Genomic DNA, 22,698 nt, shown 5'->3' on the forward strand with positions numbered 1-22,698 from the left:
CTTACCAAAACAAACAAACAAAAAAAGAATTCCCTCCCCCCGCCTCCTCCACACACACACACACAGACACACACACACGCAAAACTTCACTCTTCCTTATTATTGCCCCAACAGTTAAGTTCCAATCACACACCCTCACCCTGCTGACCAATCAGTCTTTCTCTCTTTAAAAACCTCCCGCTGGACTCTTACAGTCCAATTATGATCATCCTCTTACCCCACAGGGACCGGAAGTTAGAAAGAGAGCACTCTGGGTTTCAGCTCCACAACTTCCCGGGCCTGCAGACCTGGGGGAGTACTATGCCTGCGCCTGCGTGGACTCCAGGCACTGCTGCTCATCCCCACCCACCTTGGTTAGGAGAGCCCCTCCCAAAACCCCAACCTCTTCCACCTCCCCTCCACTATAAAGCTGGAAGGGGCTTTAGATCCTTGACTGACAGGGACTCACAGTAGCGTACTAGGTCTGCTTGCTCATCCTCTATCTGTAGGGGCCCAAGACCTTGAGCCTTGAGCCTAGAGACCCACAATGACCTGAGCAGTTCCAGCTTGCATGCCTCTATGTTGGGCCTTCAGTTTCCAAAACACAGACTTATAGGATGGTAAAGCTGGACAGACTGGGAATCATTTAGTCCAGACCATTCACATTGCACTGGATGATTATATGATTGTTCCAAAGGCTCAGAGGCTCTACTCTCCTTTTTCTCTCTTGGGTGGCGGAATTAAGGTCAAGCTGAGCCGGTGCAGGACTTGCTGCCACCATGCCTCTTAATCCTGGCATTGCTGAGCAAGGGCTTCTATCTCAGCCTCCCTGGTCCAGCCAGCAGTTACACTGTGGGTTAGGATGGCAGAGGAGGAGGGCAATGTGGACGAGGAGGATGTGTTCCTGGCATTTGCCCAGAGGCCCTCTCCTCCCAGGAGTCCACTCTGTCAGGCCTTGGACAAGGTCTTCTTTATCTTCCTGGCCCTCAGCCTGACACTACTGATGCTAGAGGCTGTTTATAAGCTGCTGTGGCCGCTACAATGGGCAAAGTTTGGGGACTGGCTGCTGGGAACACCTCAGAAGGAGGAGGAGCTGGAATTGTGACCACCTTTCCTATAAACATCCTCTTTCCCTGCCACAGAGGTGAGAGGGGAGACGGGAAGAAATGGGACTATTAGGAGCTGTGGAGGGGACACTTGGATAGCTTAGAGCAGCTGTCTTAAGATTTCTGCACCTAGGGGCCGGCCTAGTGGCATAGTGGTTAAGTTTGGGCACTCTGATTCGGCAGCCCAGGGTTCGTGGATTCGGATCCTGGGCGTGGACCTACTCACCACTCATCAAGCCATGCCATGGTGGCATCCCACATACAAAATAGAGGAGGATTGCCAAGATGTTAGCTCAGCGACAATCTTCCTCCAGCAAAAAGAGGAAGATTGGCAACAGATGTTAGCTTAGGGCTAGTCTCCCTCACCAAAAAAAATTCTGCACCTATACTCCAGGAAATAATTTTGAAAAAGTTTGTACTTTTCAAGTATTTTTAAGTAAGTATCAAAAATTTTTCATCATAAATTAAAATTGTTTCAAGGATGTAATTCCTGGCATATTGAAAATATTCATAATTTAAAATAAAACAATTAAACCACCCTTTTGAATGTCCAGGGAAACTGAAATATCAGAATGACTTGATACCCACCACCACCCATTTAAAAATACACAAATAAGCTCTTAACAATTGGGAATGATTTCTTTTCTTCTTTCATCATTCTCTTTTCTCCTTGAACTTCTATTACCATTCCACCTCCCCACAGACAATTTTATGCTTTTATCTTGAAAGTCTTCACTGACCCATCTATCACACTTTCCTGTATATATATATATTAATTGAAACGAAAAACGTTTTTCTTTCTTGTAACCATGAGACTCTAGTTTTCAAAAAAATTTCTTCTAGGTTATCATTACAATTATTATGAGAACAGAACTGATCAAATAGCATAAAGATTGTACACATTTCTGTAATTGTTAAAAGTAAAAGTACATTTTTAATGAGATAGTCGAGGTGGTGTTTACGGTGCCTTGATAAAAGAGACTACATATCTCTTTATTTAAGACAAGGTAAGGGCCGGCCCAATGCCGCAGGCGGTTAAGCGTGCGCGCTCTGCTGTGGCGGACCGGGGTTCGCAGGTTCGGATCCCGGGGAGCAGTGACGCACTGCTTGTCAGGCCGTGCTGTGGCGGTGTCCCATATAAAGTAGAGGAAGATGGGCACGGATGTTAGCCCAGGGCCAAGCTTCCTCAGCAAAAAAGAGGAAGATTGGCATCAGATATTAGCTCAGGGCTGATCTTCCTCAAAAAAAAAAAAAAAAAAAAAACAAGGTAAGATTATCCCCAGGAGATTTCATGGTTGAGAAGGATATTTTTTGGGGGGTGGGGGTGGGGTGGGGGTGGGGTGGGGGGAGACAGTCTATTGTAAAAGGGAAAAGGAAGAAGAAGAACTTCTGCTGCTGGCGTTTATTCAGGAAGACCAATTCTGGGAAAATTGAGGATCTGGAAATTAAATCCCTTTTATCTTCTAAGCCCAAATACCCTTTGGAGAGTTTTCATGTTCCCCAACTTAAAGACTGTAGGCTTAGACGACTGGAGAGAAGTGGTGTGGGATTCTTTAATGGAAGGGAGGGTTTGAGGTTCTGGGACTCTGAGAGCTTAGGGATGTAAGAGCCTCTGTGATCCTAGAAAGTGGCAAGATGCTCACCACTTAGGAATGCGCAAGGATGCAGGAGGTGGGAATCTCAGCGATTAGGACCGTGTTAACCTTTCCGGTTTCCCCATACGCTCACCTTTGGACCCAGCCTTGCCTTCACGAGTCCTCCCAGCCTCTCTAAAGCTGGGCGGGGTGGGGGTGCGGGCGAGGCAGGCATCAAAGTCGGTTTCTTCTCTCTTCGTTCTTCCCTCAGCTCTCCCAGAGAAAGAGGAGACGAGACCCGAGGTATTCTACGAGCCTGATTTCGTCTCACAGCGGCAATTTGCACAGATTCTCCTCAAAGCCCCCGTCCCACATCTTTTGGACTCAGGTCCTGGAGTTCCTGGACAAAGCACGGCCTCTTGGTTATCACCGCCTATGCCTCGGGGAAACCCCTGAGAAAAGGACAGAGACCCACCTACGTCCCACCGGCTTGTTGGTCGTTAGTTCTGTGGAGGAGCTTGAAAAGACGTCAACAACAATAGCAATAATAATAACAACACATTGTATAGCGCGTTTGCATGCGTGTGTTATGATTTCACGATCGGGAGATGTAGGCACCTGAACGGAGAAGTAGCTGCTGGACAGCGGCAAGGGAGCGCGCAGCCCGTAGAAGGGAAGGGGCAGGCGCAGTCGGTTAAGCCGTGGAAGTGGGTACCTGACCGTAGGAAGGCAGAGCCGGAAGGAAAGGAAAGGTTATAGCCTGGCGGAAGGAAAAGGTTATTTCCCTTTTAAGCGACTCCTGCCCTTCCGCGAACCCCTGTGTAGCCTTGGAGGGCCCAATTCCTTAGCTGTCCAGTTCCGTTCCCCGCCTGCTTGGAAACGGGGCTCAGCGCTCCCCGCACGCAACTCGCTGGCAGCCGGGCCGGAAGCAGGAAGTTTCTGATTGGCGGAGTCGCAGAAGCACTGGGTGAAAATAGCTCCGCTGGCTGCGCGCCCAAGTCCTAGCTCAGCCAATGCCGTACGGCAAAATGGCGGCCCCCACGTACACCGGGACTCCCTGCGAGGACGACTCCGCCCCCTACAGGTCCGGAAGGGAGCCGCAGACTAGGTGGGCGGCACGGGAGGCGCTCGGGGGACGGGCCTACCGTCACCTCCGGCCCGGGGGGCGGGAGCGGCTGGGTTCCGTACGACAATATGGCCGCGGTCGGGTACCTGTAGGCGGAAGCTCCGCGACTTCCGGTCCAGAGTAGGGCCTGCGGTGGGAGGGGGAAGGAAGGCGGAGGGAACCATGCGAGGTTCTGAGATCAGCGGAGAGGGTCGCCTCGAGAGACCGTTTCTGAGGTGGGGGCCGGACCGTGCGGGGAGCGAAGGCAGGGGCGGGAATGTCGAGGGAGAGGTATTGGGGAGTCCCGGGCGCTGAGTCTGAGGGGCAAGCTGTGGTACCTTCCTTCCTATCTCTGAAGGGGAGTGGGGCGCCGGGGGCTGAACTGGGGGAGGGGGACTTGGCGGGAAGCTCATCCAGGGGGGAGGGGCTGGACCCAGGGTTGGGATCCGAGGGGAATCGGGAGAGCCCAGTGCGGTGATCACAGTCGGTTACAGGTCACAGAGAGAGAATGGGGAAAATTAGGGTGGGGTGAGAGGGAGGGGACTTGGGGTGAAATATCTCCAACCTAACGCCCCGGTTTGAGGAGACCTATCAGAGGGTAGAATATGGAGATAATTCAGGTAGGAGAAAGGGGAGTGGATTTTTGGGAGGGAACCTCCCTCTCCTGAGAGAGTCTAGGAGTTGGGGTGATCCTTCAGGACGGGGTGAGGGTGTGGATTTGACGTGTCTGAGAGCGAAAGGGGGAAAACACGTGAGGTGGTGCCGACGGGGGTGTGGTGTCTGTGCAAGGGGATGTCAAGGAAATCTGGAGTGCAGTGGGGAGGGTGGTCCAGGGTTGGGAGGAATCAACTTGCCAACTATGACAAATAATGGGGAAACGCAACAGAAAGACCGGATATCGACTTGAGGGGTGGAGCTGGGGGTGGGGCTCCCGTAGTAAACGGCCAGAAAGCATATGGTACCAATGGTTGCTCAAGATAGGCAGTGAGGAGACTGTTGGGCAGGGCCGGGTGTTACTGAAACCCAAGAAGATTGGAAAATGTGTGAGATGAAGGGATGGGGCTGTGCTGGAGGGGCTCTTTCTGAGGCCCCACCCCCTTCCAGCAGGAATTCCGAAATCCCCAACACTTCCTCCCTCCTGGGGATTTGATCCCCCATGGCCACCGCTAACAGCATCATCGTGCTGGATGATGATGACGAAGATGAAGCAGCTGCTCAGCCAGGGCCCTCCCACCCACCCCCCAGTCCGGCCTCACCCCGGGCAGAAGCCCCTGGCTCCTCCCAGCCCCATAGGGCCAGAGGAAGCAGTAGTTCGGGCGGCAAGAAATGCTACAAGTTGGAGAATGAGAAGCTGTTTGAAGAGGTGAGCTTTAGGGGAGAAGATTCTTCTTGTACCCCAGGGAGGGGGATGGCTGACTGGCTCTCCTGTCCTTTCTTCCCCACTAACCTTTCTCTTGATCCCTTCCCTTGTCTCTTCCCCACTCCCTTCTTCCCCTGAACCCTCTAGTTCCTTGAACTGTGTAAGACGCAGACGGCAGACCACCCTGAGGTGGTCCCATTTCTCTATAACCGGCAGCAGCGGGCCCACTCTCTGTTTTTGGCCTCAGCGGAGTTCTGCAACATCCTCTCTCGGGTCCTGTCTCGGGCCAAGAGCCGGCCGGCTAAGCTCTATGTCTACATTAATGAGCTCTGCACTGTTCTCAAGGCCCACTCAGCCAAGAAGAAGCTGAACCTGGCCCCTGCTGCCAACACCTCTAGCGAGCCCTCTGGGAATAGCCCTCCCACAGACCCCACCTCGGACCCCGCGAATGCCGAGACTACTGCTGCTGAGGCCCCAAGGACCCATGGTTCCCGGCGGCAGATCCAGCGCTTGGAGCAGCTGCTAGCGCTCTACGTGGCAGAGATCCGGCGGCTGCAGGAAAAGGAATTGGATCTGTCAGAATTGGACGACCCCGACTCCACGTACCTGCAAGAGGCGAGGTTGAAGCGGAAGCTGATCCGCCTCTTTGGGAGGCTGTGTGAGCTGAAAGACTGCTCTTCACTGACGGGCCGGGTCATAGAGCAGCGCATCCCCTATCGGGGCACCCGCTACCCAGAGGTTAACAGGCGCATCGAGCGGCTCATCAACAAGCCAGGGCCCGATACCTTCCCTGACTATGGAGATGTGCTGCGGGCTGTGGAGAAGGCAGCTGCTCGGCACAGCCTCGGCCTCCCCCGGCAGCAGCTCCAGCTCATGGCTCAGGATGCCTTCCGAGATGTGGGCGTCAGGTTGCAGGAGCGACGCCACCTCGATCTCATTTACAACTTTGGCTGTCACCTCACGGATGACTATAGGCCAGGTAGGGATTAGTGAGGTGCCCATTATATGTCAGGTGTGTGGTGGAGGAGGCATCTCTCTAGTCCCTTCTAGGGTTTGGGCTGAGTACTTTCACTTTATATCTTCCCACATAGGCTTTGACCCTGCACTGTCAGATCCCACCCTAGCCCGGCGCCTACGGGAAAATCGGACCTTGGCTATGAGCCGGCTGGATGAGGTCATCTCCAAATATGCAATGATGCAAGACAAGAGTGAGGAGGGGGAAAGACAGAAGAGAAGAGCCCGGCTCCAGGCTACCTCTTCCTACCCTACAGACCCCCCCAAAGCCTCCTTGGATTCTGGTGAGGTATAGAGGGATACACCCTTCAGAGAGACCTTGTCCTTCCCCTGCACTGGCCAGCAGGGAGTCCAGGGTGACTCATGGGGGAGTGTGCAAAGGAACGCAAGAACCAGACCCTCTGGGGCAAGGGATTCCTTAGAGAAACTCCTTTATCTCCCAGGGCCCTAGTGGAATGGCATCCCAGGAGTGCCCTACCACCTCCAAGGCAGAGACAGATGACGAAGAAGATGAGGAAAGTGATGAGGACGAGGAAGAGGAGGAAGAAGATGAAGAGGAGGAGGAGGAAGAGGAGGAGGAAGACGAGGCCACAGATTCTGAAGAAGAGGAGGATCTGGAACAGATGCAGGAAGGTCAGGGGGACGATGAAGAGGAGGAGGAGGAAGCAGGTATGTCAAGGAAACAGTGTCCTCATGTGTCAGTTCCCTCTACTCTGTGGGTGTGAGCCACCTGTTTGAGACCCTTCCCTTCCTCCTCTTCCTCCTAATATCCTCTCAGTAGGAGTCTTTTCCCTAGTTCTCATGCTACCCCTCCCCTCTTTTCTTCTTTTCCAGGTAAAGATGGAGACAAGAGCCCCATGTCCCCACCACAGATCTCCACTGAAAAGAACCTGGAACCTAGCAAAGGGATCAGGAGGTCTTCAGGGGAGCAGCAAAACAAAGAACTCACAGGGTCACTGTCGTCACTGTCAGAAGAGGCCCTGGCCCCCTCCAGCATAGATGCTGAAAGCAACGGAGAACACCTCGAGGAGTTGCCCCTGGAGGAAGAGAGCCCTGTGTCTCAGCTCTTTGAGCTAGAGATTGAAGCCTTGCCCGTGGATACCACCCCTTCCCCTGAGGAGAGGGACGTTTCCTCTTCCAGGAAGCAATCAAAGGACCCTCTCACCACTGTCTTGGAGAATGGAGCAGCCATGGTCACCTCCACTTCCTTCAATGGAGGTGTCTCTCCTCACACCTGGGGAGATTCCGGTCCTCCCTGCAAGAAATCTCGGAAGGAGAAGCAAACAGGAGCAGGGCCATTAGGAAACAGGTAACGACAAAGAGGAGGAAGAGGGAAGCCAAGGAGGGATTGCAGGGGGCTTTCTGAGAGTACTGTGGAACTGAGTCTGCTGGGGGAGACTGGACACTCCCCCTCCAGCCTCAGGCTCCCCATACACCTGCACACATTTATGTTTCTGTCCCTAGTTATGTGGAAAGGCAAAGGGCAGGGCATGAGAAGAATGGCAAGAAGATATGTGCCCTGCCCAGCCCACCTTCCCCCTTGGCTTCCATGGCCCCAGTTGCTGATTCCTCCACGAGGGTGGACTCTCCTAGCCATGGCCTGGTGACCAGCTCCCTCTGTAGCCCATCTCCAGCCCGGTTGTCTCAAACCCCCCAGTCACAACCCACCCGGCCAGGTACTTACAAGGTAAGAGGGGAGGCTACTTTTCCTGACTTCATTCTCTTTTGTTGTCTGTTCAGTTTCAGGCACTCTGTCTGAATATTGCACCCACCACACTCGTTCTCTTTTTTTTCCCACCCCAATTTTTAATCTCCAGAGTCCTTCCCTCTGCTTCTCCTCCTCCTCTATTCCAGACCTCTCTGACTCTGTCTCTCACTCCCCTGCAGATGAGTGTGGCCACACAGTGCGATCCAGAGGAGATCATCGTGCTCTCGGACTCGGATTAGCTGCCTCCCCCTGCTCCCTGCCTCCAGAATGTTTTGAGGAGAGTATTTGGAGGATGGTGGGAAGCAGATGACCGAGGAAGGGGTGAACTGAGCTAATCCCCTTTTGGTGGTTTCTTTTAAAATAAAATTTTAAAAAGCTTAAGTTTTACACAGAAACATTAATAAACAATAAAGTTCTTTTCCTATTGTATCTCTGTCTGTCCCTTGTTCTTTGGCTCTCACTGATTGGCACCACTGCTCTCTGGCTCCAGGTTAGCCCGCCTTCTGGTAGCCCTGGACCTGTCCTTCTAGCCTGCCCTTAGCATGCCCCTCTCTCCGAGTATCCTCGCTCTCGGGACTTCCCCTTGCCCTCTCCCAGGCATTAAAAAAATTGTGCTTCAGCCTCCTGGACTCGCTTTACTTTCTCACTTGGAGCGGTAGGAGTAAAAAAGCCAATCAGGGGCAGACTCAAGGTTATTTGGCCAATCCAGGCCCGGAGGAAGGGGGCGGGATTTCAGGGGGACTGTCAGAAGCTGGGAGACCAGGGCGATTAGATCCCGCAAACCCGCTAATGGACACAGCTCAGGGGCGGAGCCTAGGCAGCGGTGGCCATGACCCATCGCCAATGGGAAGAGGCAGGCTTACAGAATTAAAGGGGAATGAGTGCTTCGGCGAAACCAAATCCTGAGTCCTCAGCGGCGGAAGGGACCTGGTAACTTTAAGGTGGAACGCGGCGACTGTACTTTAAAGGAGAAGTGGCCGAGTCGGCCGAGTATTGCCCAGCGGCACGGGCGGGGTGCCCGCCTGTGCCTTTAAAGCCGGAGGGGCGGGAGGCGGAGCGGAGGCGGAGGGCGGAGGGAGTCGGCGCAAGATGGCGGCGGGAGGGGCCCAGGCTGCGGCTCTGGCCGCCAAGTGAGGGGAGGGGGGGCCCGGGGGCGCGCGGCTCGGTAAGCGGGGACGCGCGGAGTTGGGGGGCGCCTTCCGGGTGGGAGAGGAGGTCAAAGTAGCGCTTGGGGCGGAGCAGAGGGGGGGCGGGGTCCGGTGTGGGCGGGGGTAGACAAGGGGCGGAGCCGAAGGGGCCAAGAGGCGGGTCTTGAAGGGGCGGGGCTGGAGGTAGGTGGGGGTAAAGGGGCGTGGCCTGCGAAAGAGCCGGGGGTGGTATAGCCTAAATGGAGACGGAGAGAGGGATAGTTTTCAGTACAGGAACAGACTTTTCCCTCTCCTAAGAAAAGAGTACCAAACACCAAAAAGGTAAATTTTAGAAAGTCCGGCTCAGGCAAATGGGAAATTTGAAGGGGAGGTATCCCCCTCCCCAAGAGCACCTTATTTCTCTAACCTCCAAGGAAAGAGCACTGGATTTGGAGTCAATACACCTGTGTTGGTGCTGCCGTTTACTGGCTGTGTGACCTTGGATAATCTCTTAATCCTTTTGACCCTCAGTTTCCTCATCTGTCAAATGGGGTTTCGAGGAATACCTACCTCACAGTGTGGTTGTGGGGAGTTACTCAGATAGCCGGTGAAACATGTCTGTAAACTGTAAAGGGCTATGACATTATGAGATACTATCATTCTTCTCTCTTTTTCTTCCCAGAGACCCCCCCGGCCGCCCTCCTCTTTCCCTTGTTCCTGTGGCTGGGGGGGGTACCCCCTCCCTCCACACCATGGAGCCATCTCCTCTGTCTCCCAGCGGTGCAGCACTCCCCCTGCCTCTGTCGCTGGCCGCGCCCCCACTGCCCCTGCCTGCAGCTGCGGTGGTGCACGTATCCTTCCCTGAGGTGACCAGTGCCCTGCTGGAGTCCCTCAATCAGCAGCGGCTGCAGGGCCAGCTCTGTGATGTCTCCATCCGGGTGCAGGGACGAGAGTTCAGGGCTCATCGTGCTGTCCTGGCTGCCTCCTCCCCTTACTTCCATGACCAGGTCCTACTCAAGGGCATGACCTCCATCTCACTGCCCAGCGTCATGGACCCAGGCGCTTTCGAGACTGTCTTGGCTTCGGCTTACACTGGCCGCCTCAGCATGGCTGCTGCTGACATTGTCAACTTCCTCACAGTGGGATCTGTGCTCCAGATGTGGCACATCGTGGATAAGTGCACTGAACTCCTCCGAGAAGGCCGGGCCTCGGCCACCACCGCCGCCACCACCACTGCTGCAGCCTCCTCAGTCACTGTCCCTGGTGCTGGGGTCCCGTCAGGGAGTGGGGGCACCGTGGCCCCTGCCGCCATGGGCTCCATGCGCTCCCATGCCTCCAGTCGGGCCAGTGAGAATCAGTCCCCCAGCAGCAGCAACTATTTCAGCCCCCGGGAGTCCACTGATTTCTCATCTCCCTCCCAAGAGGCATTTGCAGCTCCTGCAGTGGGCAGCGGGGAGCGTCGAGGAGGCGGCCCTGTATTCCCAGCCCCTGTGGTTGGCAGTGGGGGGGCTACTTCTGGGAAGCTGCTGCTGGAGGCAGATGAGCTTTGTGATGACGGTGGGGATGGGAGGGGTGCAGTGGTCCCTGGGGCTGGGCTCCGGCGACCCACCTATGCACCCCCCAGCATCGTGCCGCAGAAACACTGGGTATATGTGAAGCGAGGTGGAAACTGCCCAGCATCAGCGCCCCTGGTTCCCCAAGACCCAGATCTGGAAGAGGAGGAGGAGGAGGAAGACCTGGTGTTGACGTGTGAGGATGATGAAGATGAAGAGCTGGGGGGTGGCTCTGGAGTTCCAGCAGGGGGAAGACCTGAGACTACCCTTAGCATAAGTGATGTCCGGACCCTGACTGAACCTCCGGACAAGGGAGAGGAGCAGGTCAATTTCTGTGAGTCCTCCAATGACTTTGGCCCCTATGAGGGTGGGGGTCCTGGGGCAGGGCTTGATGATTCAGGGGGGCCAACCCCTTCCTCCTATGCCCCGTCCCACCCTCCGAGGCCCCTGCTTCCCCTGGATGTGCAGGGCAACCAGATCCTAGTCTTCCCATCGTCCTCCTCCTCCTCCTCACAGGCTTCAGGCCAGCCACCAGGGAACCAAGCTGAACACGGGGCAGTGACCCTGGGGGGCACATCGGCAGGGGCCCTGGGGGTGCCAGGCGGCGCTGGAGGGACCCCTGGAGGGACAGGCGGCGGGGATGGGAATAAGATCTTTCTGTGCCACTGCGGGAAGGCCTTCTCCCACAAGAGCATGCGCGATCGGCATGTGAACATGCATCTCAACCTGCGGCCCTTTGACTGCCCCGTGTGCAACAAAAAGTTCAAGATGAAGCACCACCTGACCGAGCACATGAAGACGCACACAGGCCTCAAGCCCTACGAGTGCGGCGTCTGCGCCAAGAAGTTCATGTGGCGCGATAGCTTCATGCGCCACCGGGGACACTGTGAGCGCAGGCACCGCCTGGGCGGGGGCGGGGGCGGGGGCGGGGCCGGGCCGGGACCCGGCGCGCCCACGGGGCCAGCCTTACCGCCCAAGAGAGAGTCCCCCGGGGTGGGCGGGGGCAGCGGCGACGAGGCTAGTGGGGCCACGCCCCCGTCTAGCCGACGGGTCTGGTCCCCACTCAGCGTCCACAAGGTGGAGATGGGCTTCAGTGGGGGCGGAGGAGCAAACTGAAGGGACAGGCTGCTTGGGAGTAGCTTTCGGGGAAGAGGGAATAGAGATCACGAGCCAGGGGTTACTGTGGCCCCCAGGCGATGTCCCACCACACTTACTGTCTTCCTTATCTCTATGGACTTGTATATATTCTTCAGGGGGAACCATGTTGCACCATCGGCCACCCATTCCACGTGTCAGCCCCTCCCCCCCCAAAGTATCCCCGGAACTAAGCCCTCTCTTCGCTTCAGATGGGTACGCTGAAGCCCCAGCTCCAGAGTAGGGCTCATATGGTTGGGGAGGAGGCGGGAGAGGGGGCCTGTTGAGCATCGTGGAGTCACAGGGTCAGGGGTCAGGTGGTTATAGTCTGTACCTAAGTCTGTGTTTGTGTTGTCGTGGGGACCACGCCTTTGAGCCCCACCCTTGTCCTAGGACCCACCCCGTCCCCCGAAGGATGTGCCCCTTATTTCTACCCTAATCCCAACCCTTCCCCCACCTTGGGGTCCCCCAACTCGATTTTCATCGGGGAGGGAGTGGAGACAAGGAGGAGGTCGTAGGAGTACAAGCTTTTTATTTTAAATCTTATTTTTTTTAAACCATCATTAAAATATTTATTGGTCATTTCACTTGGCTTCCCGACAACCCCTATGTGTTTGCTGGGAAACTGGCAGAGGTCGGGGAAGGCGGAGTAGTGGTTCTTCGCAAAGTGGATTCTGGGGGGAAATGATCGGGGGCGGGGCCTATGGTTGGGGAGGGCTCTGGGACTGGGCAGTGCTGGTGCGGTCAGGAGGGCGGGGCGGGGCTGAGGTCCCAGACCTGAACTGAAGAGAATGTTCCGGGATCCCTGCCCCGCCAGTGGGGGAAACACCTGCCGCCCACGTGCCCTCACCTAACCGGAGCGGGGGTTGCCTCCGCCCCTCCTGATGGCCTTGAGAGTAAAGAGAAAGTGAAAGGGGAAGAGCAGGCTTCCGGGCTGAGGAGATCGCGGCGCCATGAAGCCCTTGTCCTTTCTCCTCGCTGTGGTTTTGGGTGAGCGAACCCCCGGAGTCTGCCCAGGAACGAGGGGGAAGCGGAGGGAGGTGACCCTGCCACGCGCCTGCCGCCGGGGGGTGGGGGTCGGGTCATCTGACGTCTGGGCCGCCCCCTCACTCGCGCCGCTCTGCCCCAGGCTTGGCGACCGCCGTCTCGGCCGGACCTGCGGTGATAGAGTGCTGGTTCGTGGAGGATGCGGGCGGGGGCCGCCTGGCCAAGAAACCCGCTGCACTGCTGCTGCGCCAGGGCCCGGGGGGACCACCTCCCCGGCCGGACCTCGACCCGCAGCTCTACCTCAAAGTGCATGGTGAGTCATCCCGGACTCGCTCCCACCTCTGTCGCCTGCACCGAAAACCCTCCTCTTTAGGTCGCACAGTGCCCTCGGGCTTCAGTTTCCCCCTCTGTAAAATGAGTCTGGTTACCTCCAAATTTCTCACTACCAAGTAGTCTGTGCATTTGAAATTCCCTGGACGCTGCCCTCACCGCGCCTGGCGGTGACTCTAGAGCTCAACTCTCTTCTCTCACAGACCCGGCGGGCGCTCTCCAGGCCGCCTTCAGGCGGTACCCCCCGGACGCCCCCGCGCCACACTGCGAGATGAGCCGCTATGTGCTGCTCCCCGCCTCGGCGAATTGGGCCAGCGGCTTGACCCCGGAGCACAACTGCCCGCGGGCTCTGGACGGGACTTGGCTCATGGTCAGCGTGTCCAGCCAGGTCCTCAGCCTCTCCGGCCTCCTGCGACCACAGTCCGAGCCTCAGCCCGAGCCCGCTCTCATCACCACGGCAACAGGTAGCTGGGGAGGGGAAATGGAGCGAATGGGTAAATTCTAAGGGTCCAGATCAGCTGGTGACTCGCTATGTGGACTTGAGCCAGTCATTTCCCACATCGAGTCTCAGTTTCCTTACTTATAAAGCGAGGCGGTTCGGCAGGAATTAAACAATCTATCTCTACCGCTTCTTCTAGCCCCGCCCAGTAAAAAATCCCCCCAAATCAAAGAAAACCAAAACCCTGCAGCTTGGGGACGGGGCTTCGTGGTCGGAAGGGCGGAGCTTTGGAGCGAGGCGGGGTTTCCGGACACCGGACCTTAAGAAACTTTTTAGGCGGCGCGGTTGGGAGGGGCTCAGAAGCAGGAACTTTTTTCTCCTCTCCTCCCAGATCTGTAGGCACCCACACCTTTGTGGTTCACCCTGTTTCAAAAACCAGTCTTCGAGCCCCACCGGGTCCACATCCATCGCTGCAGCAGTCAGCAAGGAAAGGCTCTTGCGCTCGAGCGCGTTCACTTCCCTGACAGCCCCTTCCCTATGGCGCGTGGGGATGCGCTGATTCTGTGGTCACCAAGCGGTGGGCTCGGGTGGGCGGAAGGGACATGGCAGGAGACCTGATAGTCCTCACTGCAAGGGACCTGATAGTCCTCACTGCAAGGATCGCTGATTGCATCGTGCAACGCGGTCTGAGGCCCAGCGGTCGGGCACTTTGCTGGGCTGGGGCGCGGAGAAGGAGTGGGCAGAAAAAGCAAGAATGGGGAAGATCTGATTGGGATATCTGGCAGCTCTCCCTTTTCGCAGCGAAGTGTGGGTAGGATGTGAGTAGGTAGAGTCCTCGGCTTCCCTCAGTCTTGTGCGATTTTATGCGGGCGGGGGCCGCCTGGCCAAGAAAGTCCACAGCCGGACTGGCAGGTCAATCCCAGCCGAGCCCTGCACCCTCCCTTCCCCAGTACCTCCTCCCAGCCACTCTCCTCACTGTCAGACAATCACCCACAGGACCAGGGAAACGGATTCAGCACCCACCCCGCAATCTTCACCTCTGCCTACACCTCCATTCTTAGTTCCCAGACCCCACCCTGGGCAGGGGCAGAGGCAAACTGCTGCTCGTGGGGACAGTAGCTCTCTCCAGTGAGGAGGAGTATTTTCCAGGGCTGCTGGCTTCACCGAGGTGGGGGGTGAAAATGTCCTTTTCTCTCTGAGTCTGTTTTTCCAAATGTAAAATGTAGATGCTATTTCCAATCTGCCTTACCCTTGTTGTGACTATCATGGGAGACACTTTGTTAATTTATTCACTGATTCAATAAATATTTATTAGCACCCAGAATAAATTAGGGCCCAGTAGTTCTCAGTCCAGGCTGCAAATAAGAATCTTCTTGAAGTTTCTAAAATATACTGAAACCTGGGTCCCACTCCAAGGGAATTAAATGAGAATCTCTTGGTGGCCCCGGGCACTTTTAAGGGTCACAAAGGTGATCAGATGTAGATTCTGCTCTCTAGAAGGTTCTAGGCAGATTTGTCAGAGGTAATTGTTATGTAGATTAGAAAGTGACTTGGGCCTTGAAAGAAGTGCAGATAGGAAACCATGGGAGTGCCCAGGGGGGGAAATTATCTACATCTCACAGACCACTGGGGGTAAAAACTCACTGCTGTGCTCAGTCTTCCTTTTCAAGCATTTCTGCTTGATTAGGGACTGAAGAAAATGAAAGTTGTTGTTTTAATGTAAAATTAAAAATGGAATCTTTCCAGGGTCAGATCATTGGTAATCTTGCTAATATACATTTATACATTATTTCTTATCAAATACTTTCAAATGTTTGTTAACAAATTTACTTTGTTAACATACTTTGTGTGTATGGTATTTAATTCTCATCATTCTTTTAAAACATTGTTATGGGAAATTTCAGATACACAAAAGTAGAGAGAATCATATAATGAACTCCCATGTACCCATCACCCATGGTATAGTTATTACATTTTACCAAATTGTTTTACCTACTCTCCCCCCACCTTCTTTTCTCTTTTCGAAGTGTTTTAAAGTATATCCCAGGCATCATATTCTTTTACTCATAAGTACTTCAGTAGGCATCTCTATTAAATAAGGACTATTAAAAAAATACAACCACAAAACCATTATCATACCTAACAAAACAAACAATAATTCCTTAATATCATTTAATTCCTAGCCTATATTAAAATTTTCCCAATTGTCTCAATGATGTTATTTTACAATTGATTTGCTCGAATCAGGATCAAAAACTGGTTCATATATTATATTTGGTTTCTGTATCTGCTCAGGCTGCCATAACAAAATATCATAGACTGGTGGCTTAAATAATAGGGATTTATTTTCTCAGAGTTCTGGAGGCTAGAAGTCCAAGATCAAGTCCAAGAGCAAGGTGCCAGCAGGGTTGGTGTCTGGTGAGAGCTCTCCCATTGTGGTTGCAGATGGCTGCCTGACTGTGTCCTCACCTGGAGGAGAGCTAGCGAGCTCTGGTGTTTCTTCCTCTTCTTGTAAGCGCACAGTGCTATCAGATTAGGGCTTTACCTTATGACCTCATTTAACCTTTATCACCTTCTCACTGCCCCTGTCTCCAAATATAGTCACATTGGGGTTAAGGCTTCAGCATATGCATTTCGGTGGAGTGGGGGTGGGGCACAGTCCATAACAGTTTCGGCTCTTAAGTCTCTTTTATTTTATAATTGCCCCTTTCCGTTTTGCCATTGATTAGTCGCTTGTTCTGTAGAATTTCCCACATTCTGTATTTGGCCAATTGTTTCCTCATAGTGTCAGTGTCATTTCCCTTGTTCCTTTTTCCTCCATATTTCCTACAAATTGGTAATTAGATCTAGAGGCTTGATTAGATTTGGATTTAAATTTTTTTCAGTAATATTTTTTAATAGTTGTTACCATCCACTTTTTTAACAGAAAAGTAAAAACCTATATAACACAAGCAACAAAAACAAGTAGAAATTCCTTACTGTTCTGGCCCCGTTGTATTTACATTTGTATTTTTACAGAGTCCCGTTTGTGGGATGTAGGTCTAAAACTGCTTCAATAACCCATATTAAAGAGCACTGTTAGCTTAGGGGTTAAACTGTAAACCTTTAGGTTTTGTTTATTAATCCTGTGGATTGCTTTTAACAATTCAAAGGTATGTTTCTGGATTTTGATAAACTAAATGAAATTGCCTCCTTTTTTTTCTCTACTGAATGAAAACAATCCCATTAGTTTGAGAGAAGTTTAACCTTGTAGGCCTCAGAAGCCAGTCTTAAAAATTACATAAAGATAATCATAAGAGAAAAAAGATTACTTCTGGGCCGGCCCCGTGGCTTAGCGGTTAGGTGCACGCACTCCGCTGCTGGCGGCCGGGGTTCAGATCCCGGGCGCGCACCGATGCGCCGCTTCTCCGGCCATGCTGGGGCCGCGTCCCACAGACAGCAACTAGAAGGATGGGCAGCTATGACGTACAACTATCTGCTGGGGCTTTGAGGGAAAATAAATAAATAAATAAAATTATTAAAAAAAAAAAAAAAGATTACTTCTACCTGGAGGACCTAGACATTTCTGGGAGGAAGTAGCTTGAGGGACATGGAGTATTTAGATGTTTGGGAGAAAATGGGGAGGGACATTGTAAACTCGAAGGAACATTATGACCAAAGCAAAGAAATGCCCAATTATTAGAGTTTCTACTAGTTACAAGAAAGGGATTCTATGTGGCTGCTTTTTAGGGTGCAAGAAAAGTCTGGGAAGGTGGGTTGGGGGCTAGATTTCAAGTACCCTGAAAGCTGGGCTTCATAGGTGATAGCGAAGTGTGTGTGTGTGTATGTGTGTGTGTGTTTGCCAAAAGCCTATTACTTTACTTGATTCTTACAAAAGATAGGCAAGGATCAGATCATTGGACTAGTGAGGAAAATACAGATTAAATGATTTTCCCAAGATACCCAGCAAGTCCATGATGATGATGATGATGATAGTAATGAAAATAGTTACAGCTAACATTTATCAAGCATTTTCCATATGCCAGGTCCTGTTCTAAGCACTTAATAGGCATAATCTCATTTATTCCTCTCAATAACCATAGGAACTATGGTTACCTATGGTTGTTAGGTATTATTATGGAACCATAGGTACTGATATTATCCCCAGGTCACAGAGCACTGAGACACAGAGCAGTTAGGTAACTTGCCTAAGGACACACAGCTTGTAAGAAGCAGGGCTAGGAATTGAACCCTGTCCATCTAGCCCCAGCCTGTGCCTTTAGTTGCTGGCTTCCTGGGTAGCTGGGGTTTTTAAACAGGCAGTGACCAGATCAGACTTGTAGCCACACTGTTTGGCTACAGTGTGGAGGATAAATTGAAGGAGAGAGAGACTAAGGATAGGGAGACTAGAGAGGAGACTGTTGTAATTGTCCAAATGTATGTTGATGAGAACTTGAGTTGGGAACAGATGTGGGATCTATTTGAGAGACAGAATTAGGGCCTGGTGGGGACAGCACATAGCACATTATATTCGGCGATTTGCTCGTCTGTCTCCCTTATTAGACTGTAAGCAATTTGAGGGTAAGGACTACCCATCTTATGCACCACTCTGTCCTCTACCTTGAACATCCTAGGTGCTCAATAAACATTAGTGGGATGAATGAATTAGAGGAAGGAGTCTGAGTGACTCCCAAGTGTTTGCCTTTAGTGTCTGGGGGGCTGGTGGTGATCATTCATCAGGGCAGGGAAGACGGGCATCAGAGCAGGGTGGCAGAATGCTGCAGAGATGCTGTTGAGTTGGGGTGTGTTAAGTTTGTCTGGCAAACAGTTAAGTGTAATCACAGCAAACATTTTGTAGACTTACTGTGTTCCAGGCACTGTTCTAAGCATCTTTCATATACTGGTGTCTTTGTTATCCAGAATCAGGAATTGAATAAATCTGCGTAGCAAGAAGTATTAAATGATTTAACCCCTCACTACGACTCCATGAAATAGGTACTATTATCATCATTTTTATCCCTATTTAGGAGATTGGGAAGCTGAGCCATGGAAAAGTGAAGGAACTGGCCTGAGACCATATAAATAGCTGCAGAGTTGGGATTAGCCAGGGCAGCCAGGGTCCAGCCACTAACCAGCGTACACTGCCTCGGTAGAGCATAGAGGTCTGTGTTCAGGTTTAGGCTAGAGCCAGAACCTTCCAAAGTCAGTGAGTACGCTGTACAGCACCATAGGAGTGACAGTCATGAGTCATCACTGTCTTCACCAGCAAACCAAGAAAGGCCTGGCTCTTCAAGAGTGGTGCATGGAGGGCTGGCCCCGTGGCTTAGCGGTTAAGTGCTCTCGCTCCGCTGCTGGCGGCCCGGGTTCGGAACCCCGGGCGCGCACCGACGCACCCCTTCTCTGGCCATGCTGAGGCCGCGTCCCACATACAGCAACTAGAGGATGTGCAGCTATGACATACAACTATCTACTGGGGCTTTGGGGGGGGGGGAATAAATAAATAAATAAAATTATTAAAAAAAAAAAAAAGAGTGGTGCATGGAGACTGGACTGGTTCAGGTTGTATCAGAAGTGCACTCGGATCCCGCTGTCCCCAGAGCTCCAGTGGGCTGTGTGTTCAGAGCAGCCTTCAAGGGCTATGCCCACTCACTGCCCCTATTCACCTCTAGACTTCTCTGCTCAGTCTCAGCCACACTGGGCCCCACCCAGTCCCAGAGCAAAGGGGATTTGTAGGAAGGGCTGGGAGATGGTGAGTATCAGAAAAGGAGGTGTCCTCTGAGGGGTGGGGAGTTGAGTCCTCCCTATAACTCCATTTCTCTCTTTTTTCTCCTTCTTTCTCTCCCTCATGCCCCTCCCACTCCCTCGTCTCCCCATTTTCCCCAGCTGTGCTGACTGTCCTCACCCACACCCCCACCCCTCGAATCCGACTGGGACAAGATGCTCTGCTGGACTTGAGCTTTGCCTACCTGCCCCCCACCCTCGAGGCCGCTACATCTCTGTCCCCAGGTCCCCCTCCCTTTGGGCTGGAGTGGCGACGCCAGCACCTGGGTAAGGGTCACCTGGTCCTGGCTGCAACTCCTGGGCTAGGTGGGCAAATGCCAGCTGCCGAAGAGGGGGCAGTGGCATTTGCTGCTTGGGATGATGATGAGCCGTGGGGTCCATGGACTGGAAACGGGACCCTCTGGCTGCCTGCAGTGCGGCCCTTCCAGGAGGGCACCTATCTGGCCACCGTACACCTGCCATACCTGCAAGGGCAGGTCACCCTGGAGCTTGCTGTACAGAGTGAGTAAGGGGACAGGGGTCCCCACGGGTAGAGGGTAGGCACTGGGATTATGGGGACATCATGATAGGAGGAGGGATGGTGGAGAAGAGAGTGGGGGGTGAGTGGGGGGAGATAGATTGGGGTCCCTAAGAGTCAGAGGGGCAATGGGTAGAGGGTCCCTGAGAATCTGAGGGGCTTTGGGATGAAGGTTTCCAAATCTGAGGGAATAGGGGTCCCTGAGAATGGGGGGTTTGGCATGGGGATTCCTGTGAAGCACCAGTGGGAAGACAGTAGGTTCCCCATCCTGGAAGAAAAAACCCAAACCCCCCTCAGTTTTGGGGAAGCCAGAGGGCAAAGTGAGGGTCTCTGAGAAAGGACAATGTGGATTGAGTCCCCCCATGCTCCTTTCCTACTCTCTCCAGAGCCCCCCAAAGTGTCCCTGATGCCAGCACCTCTTGTATGGGCTGCCCCCGGAGAGGTTCCCCCAGAGTTGCTCTGCCTGGTGTCCCACTTCTACCCCTCGGAAGGCCTGGAGGTGGAATGGGAGCTCCGGGGAGGCCCAGAGGGCGGTATTCAGAAGGCCAGGGGAGAGAAGTGGCTTTCTGCCCTGCGCCACCACTCAGACGGCTCTGTCAGCCTCTCCGGACACCTGCAGCCACCCCCGGTCACCACCGAGCAGCATGGGGCACGCTACGCTTGCCGCGTCCACCACCCCAGCCTGCCCGCCTTGGGGCGCAGTGCTGAGGTTACCCTGGAGGTGGCAGGTAAGAGCCAGGAGGATAGAGAAGCCAGGGGCGGGCTCCCGGGAAGATACTACGGGACTCACTCTGGCCCCTTCGCCTGCCAGGTCTCTCCGGGCCCTCCCTGGAGGATGGCATAGGCCTCTTCTTGTCTGCCTTTCTCCTCCTGGGCCTCATCAAGGCACTGTGCTGGGCTGGTGAGTGTGAGCCCCACCCCGAACGGGACCGCGACTGGCGGACACTCCCTGCCTACTCCCAGAAGCCTGACACCCATCCCTCTGCCCTGCCACTCCCCCATCCCATCCCTTCTCAATCTCTCTCCACAGCTGCCTATTGGTCCACTTCCAAGGAGTCAAAGGAGAAGGTAACAGCACTCCACCGCCCCTTCCATTTCCCCTCTCATTTGATCCCCTTCCCCCATGGAGGGAGGCCGCTGGTGTGGTGGGCAGAGCGCGGACTTGGAATTCACACAGACCTGGGTTAAATCCTGCCACTACCATTCTAACTGTAGGACCCCTTGAACGTATTACGTAACCAACACCTCAGTTTCCTTGGGGGTGGGGATAAAAAAAATTACTTAGGCAGTGCTGTCCAATAGAAATATAATGCAAGCCACATATGTGAATTTAAATAATCTAAAAAGGTAAAAAGAAACAGGTAAAATTTATTTTAATACACTTTATTCCATCTAATATATCCAACATATTATCATTTCAACATGTAATCAATATAAGAAATTCATAGTCTTTTTTTCCATCTGAAGTCTTCAAAACCAGGTGTTTATTTTAAACTGTCAGCACACCTCAATTCAGACCAGCCACATTTCAAATGCTCAACAGACACACATGAGTGATGGCTACTGTATTGGACAGTGGAGCCCAGGAGGGCTGTTGGAAGGGTTAAAGGAGACTTTGGAAGATGCAGGAGCAGAAGCACTCACTGCACAGTGTCTGCCAGGCAGAAAACACACGGAAAATGTGAGCCCCATTCTTCTGCCACCCTCTGTGCCCATGATGGTTCATTTATCTCTGGATTGACCATAAGCACTTCACCCTGCATTCTAAAACCCTGAATTCCTCACCTCTTTTTTACTTCTCTTCCAGAAAGCACAGTGAGGGCCCTCACCATCATCCAGCAGAAGCCACCATCATCTCTGGTCTGAGCTACTATAGTAGCTCCCCCAAATACTACACCATCATCTGCTCCTGCTCCCTCCAATCTCTCTCCACTGAGTGGCTGGAATCCTTTTTTAAAAGACACAAATCTATAGCATGCACCTTCTTAGAGCTCTAGGGCAGTGGTTCTCAAAATTTTTAGTCTCAGGACCTCTTAAAAATTATCAAGAACTCTAAAGAGCATTTGCTCATGTGGGTTATAACTATAGATATTCAGCGTACTAGAACTTCAAACTGAGAAAAATTAAAACAAGAATACACAAGCACAAATTTCATTAGCTGTGAGAGCGATGTCAAAACACATGAGCTTCTGGAAAACTCTCCTGTACATTTTTTAGAGAATGAGAGTGAAGGGGCAAATAACATCTCAGTATTGTTACGAAAATAGTCTTAACCTCACATGTCCCGTGAAATAGGGACCTCCGAGACAGGAACCACACTTGGAGAACCCGTGTTCTAGAGGTCAAATCCATTCTTCTTGCCCTGGCCTCCGGGCCGAGCCACTGCTTACAGCTTCAACTCCACCTGATGCCCTCCAGCCTTCTCAATGCTCATCACACCGACGGCTATGCCTTTCCTCCAGTGGCCTCCCGCCCTCACGGGGCCCCAGCGCCCTGTTCCCTCTGCCTGGTCCACCCTCGCCCTCCCTGGGCTCCAGATCAGGTCAGCCTCGTCGTTCCCCTCAGACTGCCCCGTGTCCCTCTTGTGCGGCTCACCACGGTTGTATTTAAGTGATTGTGCCAGTCACTGTTAAATGCCTGTCTCCCCTCCCGGACTGTCGGCTCCTCGAAGCCCAGCACCATCCTGTCTCTTCCGCTGCTGTGAGCCCTGCGCCGCTCAGGGCCTGGCGCCCACTGGAGGGGGCTCAATTTAAGTTATCGTCTTTTGCGTCTCGTCCTAAGTCTTCAATAAGAAGTGTTGGATCAAATAACTATCGGACGAAGGAAGCGGCAGTTCGGCTTAGGGTCCTCCGAGGGGCCGGACGGTCGCCCAGGGCAACGCGGGGAGCGGGTCTAATCGTGTGGGAATAAAGTTGTGCTCCAGTGCTTCTAATGTGTCTCATTCTATCCCGGGTTCCCCTGTCCAAGCGCAACGGCTCTTCCAGTCACCTCTGGTCCCTTCCAAT

General features: G+C 53.2%; 4 protein-coding genes across 8 annotated transcripts; all 4 read left to right on the top strand.

The window, feature by feature from the left end:
- The first annotated feature begins 841 nt into the window (after positions 1-841).
- On the top strand, positions 842-1,084 carry SMIM40 (small integral membrane protein 40). Its single transcript, XM_058555481.1, has one exon. The coding sequence runs from the start codon at positions 842-844 to the stop codon at positions 1,082-1,084; it is 243 nt and encodes an 80-aa protein (XP_058411464.1).
- Positions 1,085-3,491: 2,407 nt separating this feature from the next.
- Positions 3,492-8,275, top strand: DAXX (death domain associated protein). 4 transcript variants are annotated; one of them, XM_058554610.1, is made up of 8 exons: positions 3,492-3,701; positions 4,869-5,127; positions 5,272-6,103; positions 6,216-6,427; positions 6,582-6,807; positions 6,973-7,447; positions 7,603-7,825; positions 8,026-8,275. In XM_058554610.1, exons 2-8 carry the CDS (start codon positions 4,921-4,923, stop codon positions 8,083-8,085), a joined length of 2,235 nt encoding a protein of 744 aa, XP_058410593.1. In that variant the 5' UTR covers positions 3,492-3,701; positions 4,869-4,920; the 3' UTR covers positions 8,086-8,275. The 4 variants fall into 4 exon arrangements, with proteins under 4 accessions (XP_058410593.1, XP_058410594.1, XP_058410592.1 ...); XM_058554611.1 differs by having other exon boundaries at positions 4,872-5,127; XM_058554609.1 differs by lacking the exon at positions 3,492-3,701 and adding an exon at positions 3,906-4,000 and having other exon boundaries at positions 4,872-5,127.
- Positions 8,276-8,930: 655 nt separating this feature from the next.
- On the top strand, positions 8,931-12,356 carry ZBTB22 (zinc finger and BTB domain containing 22). Its single transcript, XM_058554617.1, has 2 exons — positions 8,931-9,011; positions 9,656-12,356. Exon 2 carries the CDS (start codon positions 9,726-9,728, stop codon positions 11,640-11,642), a length of 1,917 nt encoding a protein of 638 aa, XP_058410600.1. The 5' UTR covers positions 8,931-9,011; positions 9,656-9,725; the 3' UTR covers positions 11,643-12,356.
- Positions 12,357-12,428: 72 nt separating this feature from the next.
- TAPBP (TAP binding protein) lies at positions 12,429-22,618 on the top strand. Of its 2 annotated transcripts, XM_058554618.1 has the most exons (9): positions 12,429-12,650; positions 12,790-12,960; positions 13,181-13,441; positions 19,279-19,677; positions 20,080-20,421; positions 20,505-20,594; positions 20,724-20,761; positions 21,237-21,374; positions 21,501-22,618. In XM_058554618.1, the coding sequence occupies exons 1-9, from the start codon at positions 12,614-12,616 to the stop codon at positions 21,510-21,512; spliced, it is 1,488 nt and encodes a 495-aa protein (XP_058410601.1). In that variant the 5' UTR covers positions 12,429-12,613; the 3' UTR covers positions 21,513-22,618. The 2 variants fall into 2 exon arrangements, with proteins under 2 accessions (XP_058410601.1, XP_058410602.1); XM_058554619.1 differs by lacking the exon at positions 21,237-21,374 and having other exon boundaries at positions 12,431-12,650.
- The last annotated feature ends 80 nt before the right edge of the window (positions 22,619-22,698 follow it).

This window comes from Diceros bicornis, chromosome 14 (genome assembly GCF_020826845.1).
Source record: "Diceros bicornis minor isolate mBicDic1 chromosome 14, mDicBic1.mat.cur, whole genome shotgun sequence".
Lineage (NCBI taxonomy): Eukaryota > Metazoa > Chordata > Mammalia > Perissodactyla > Rhinocerotidae > Diceros > Diceros bicornis.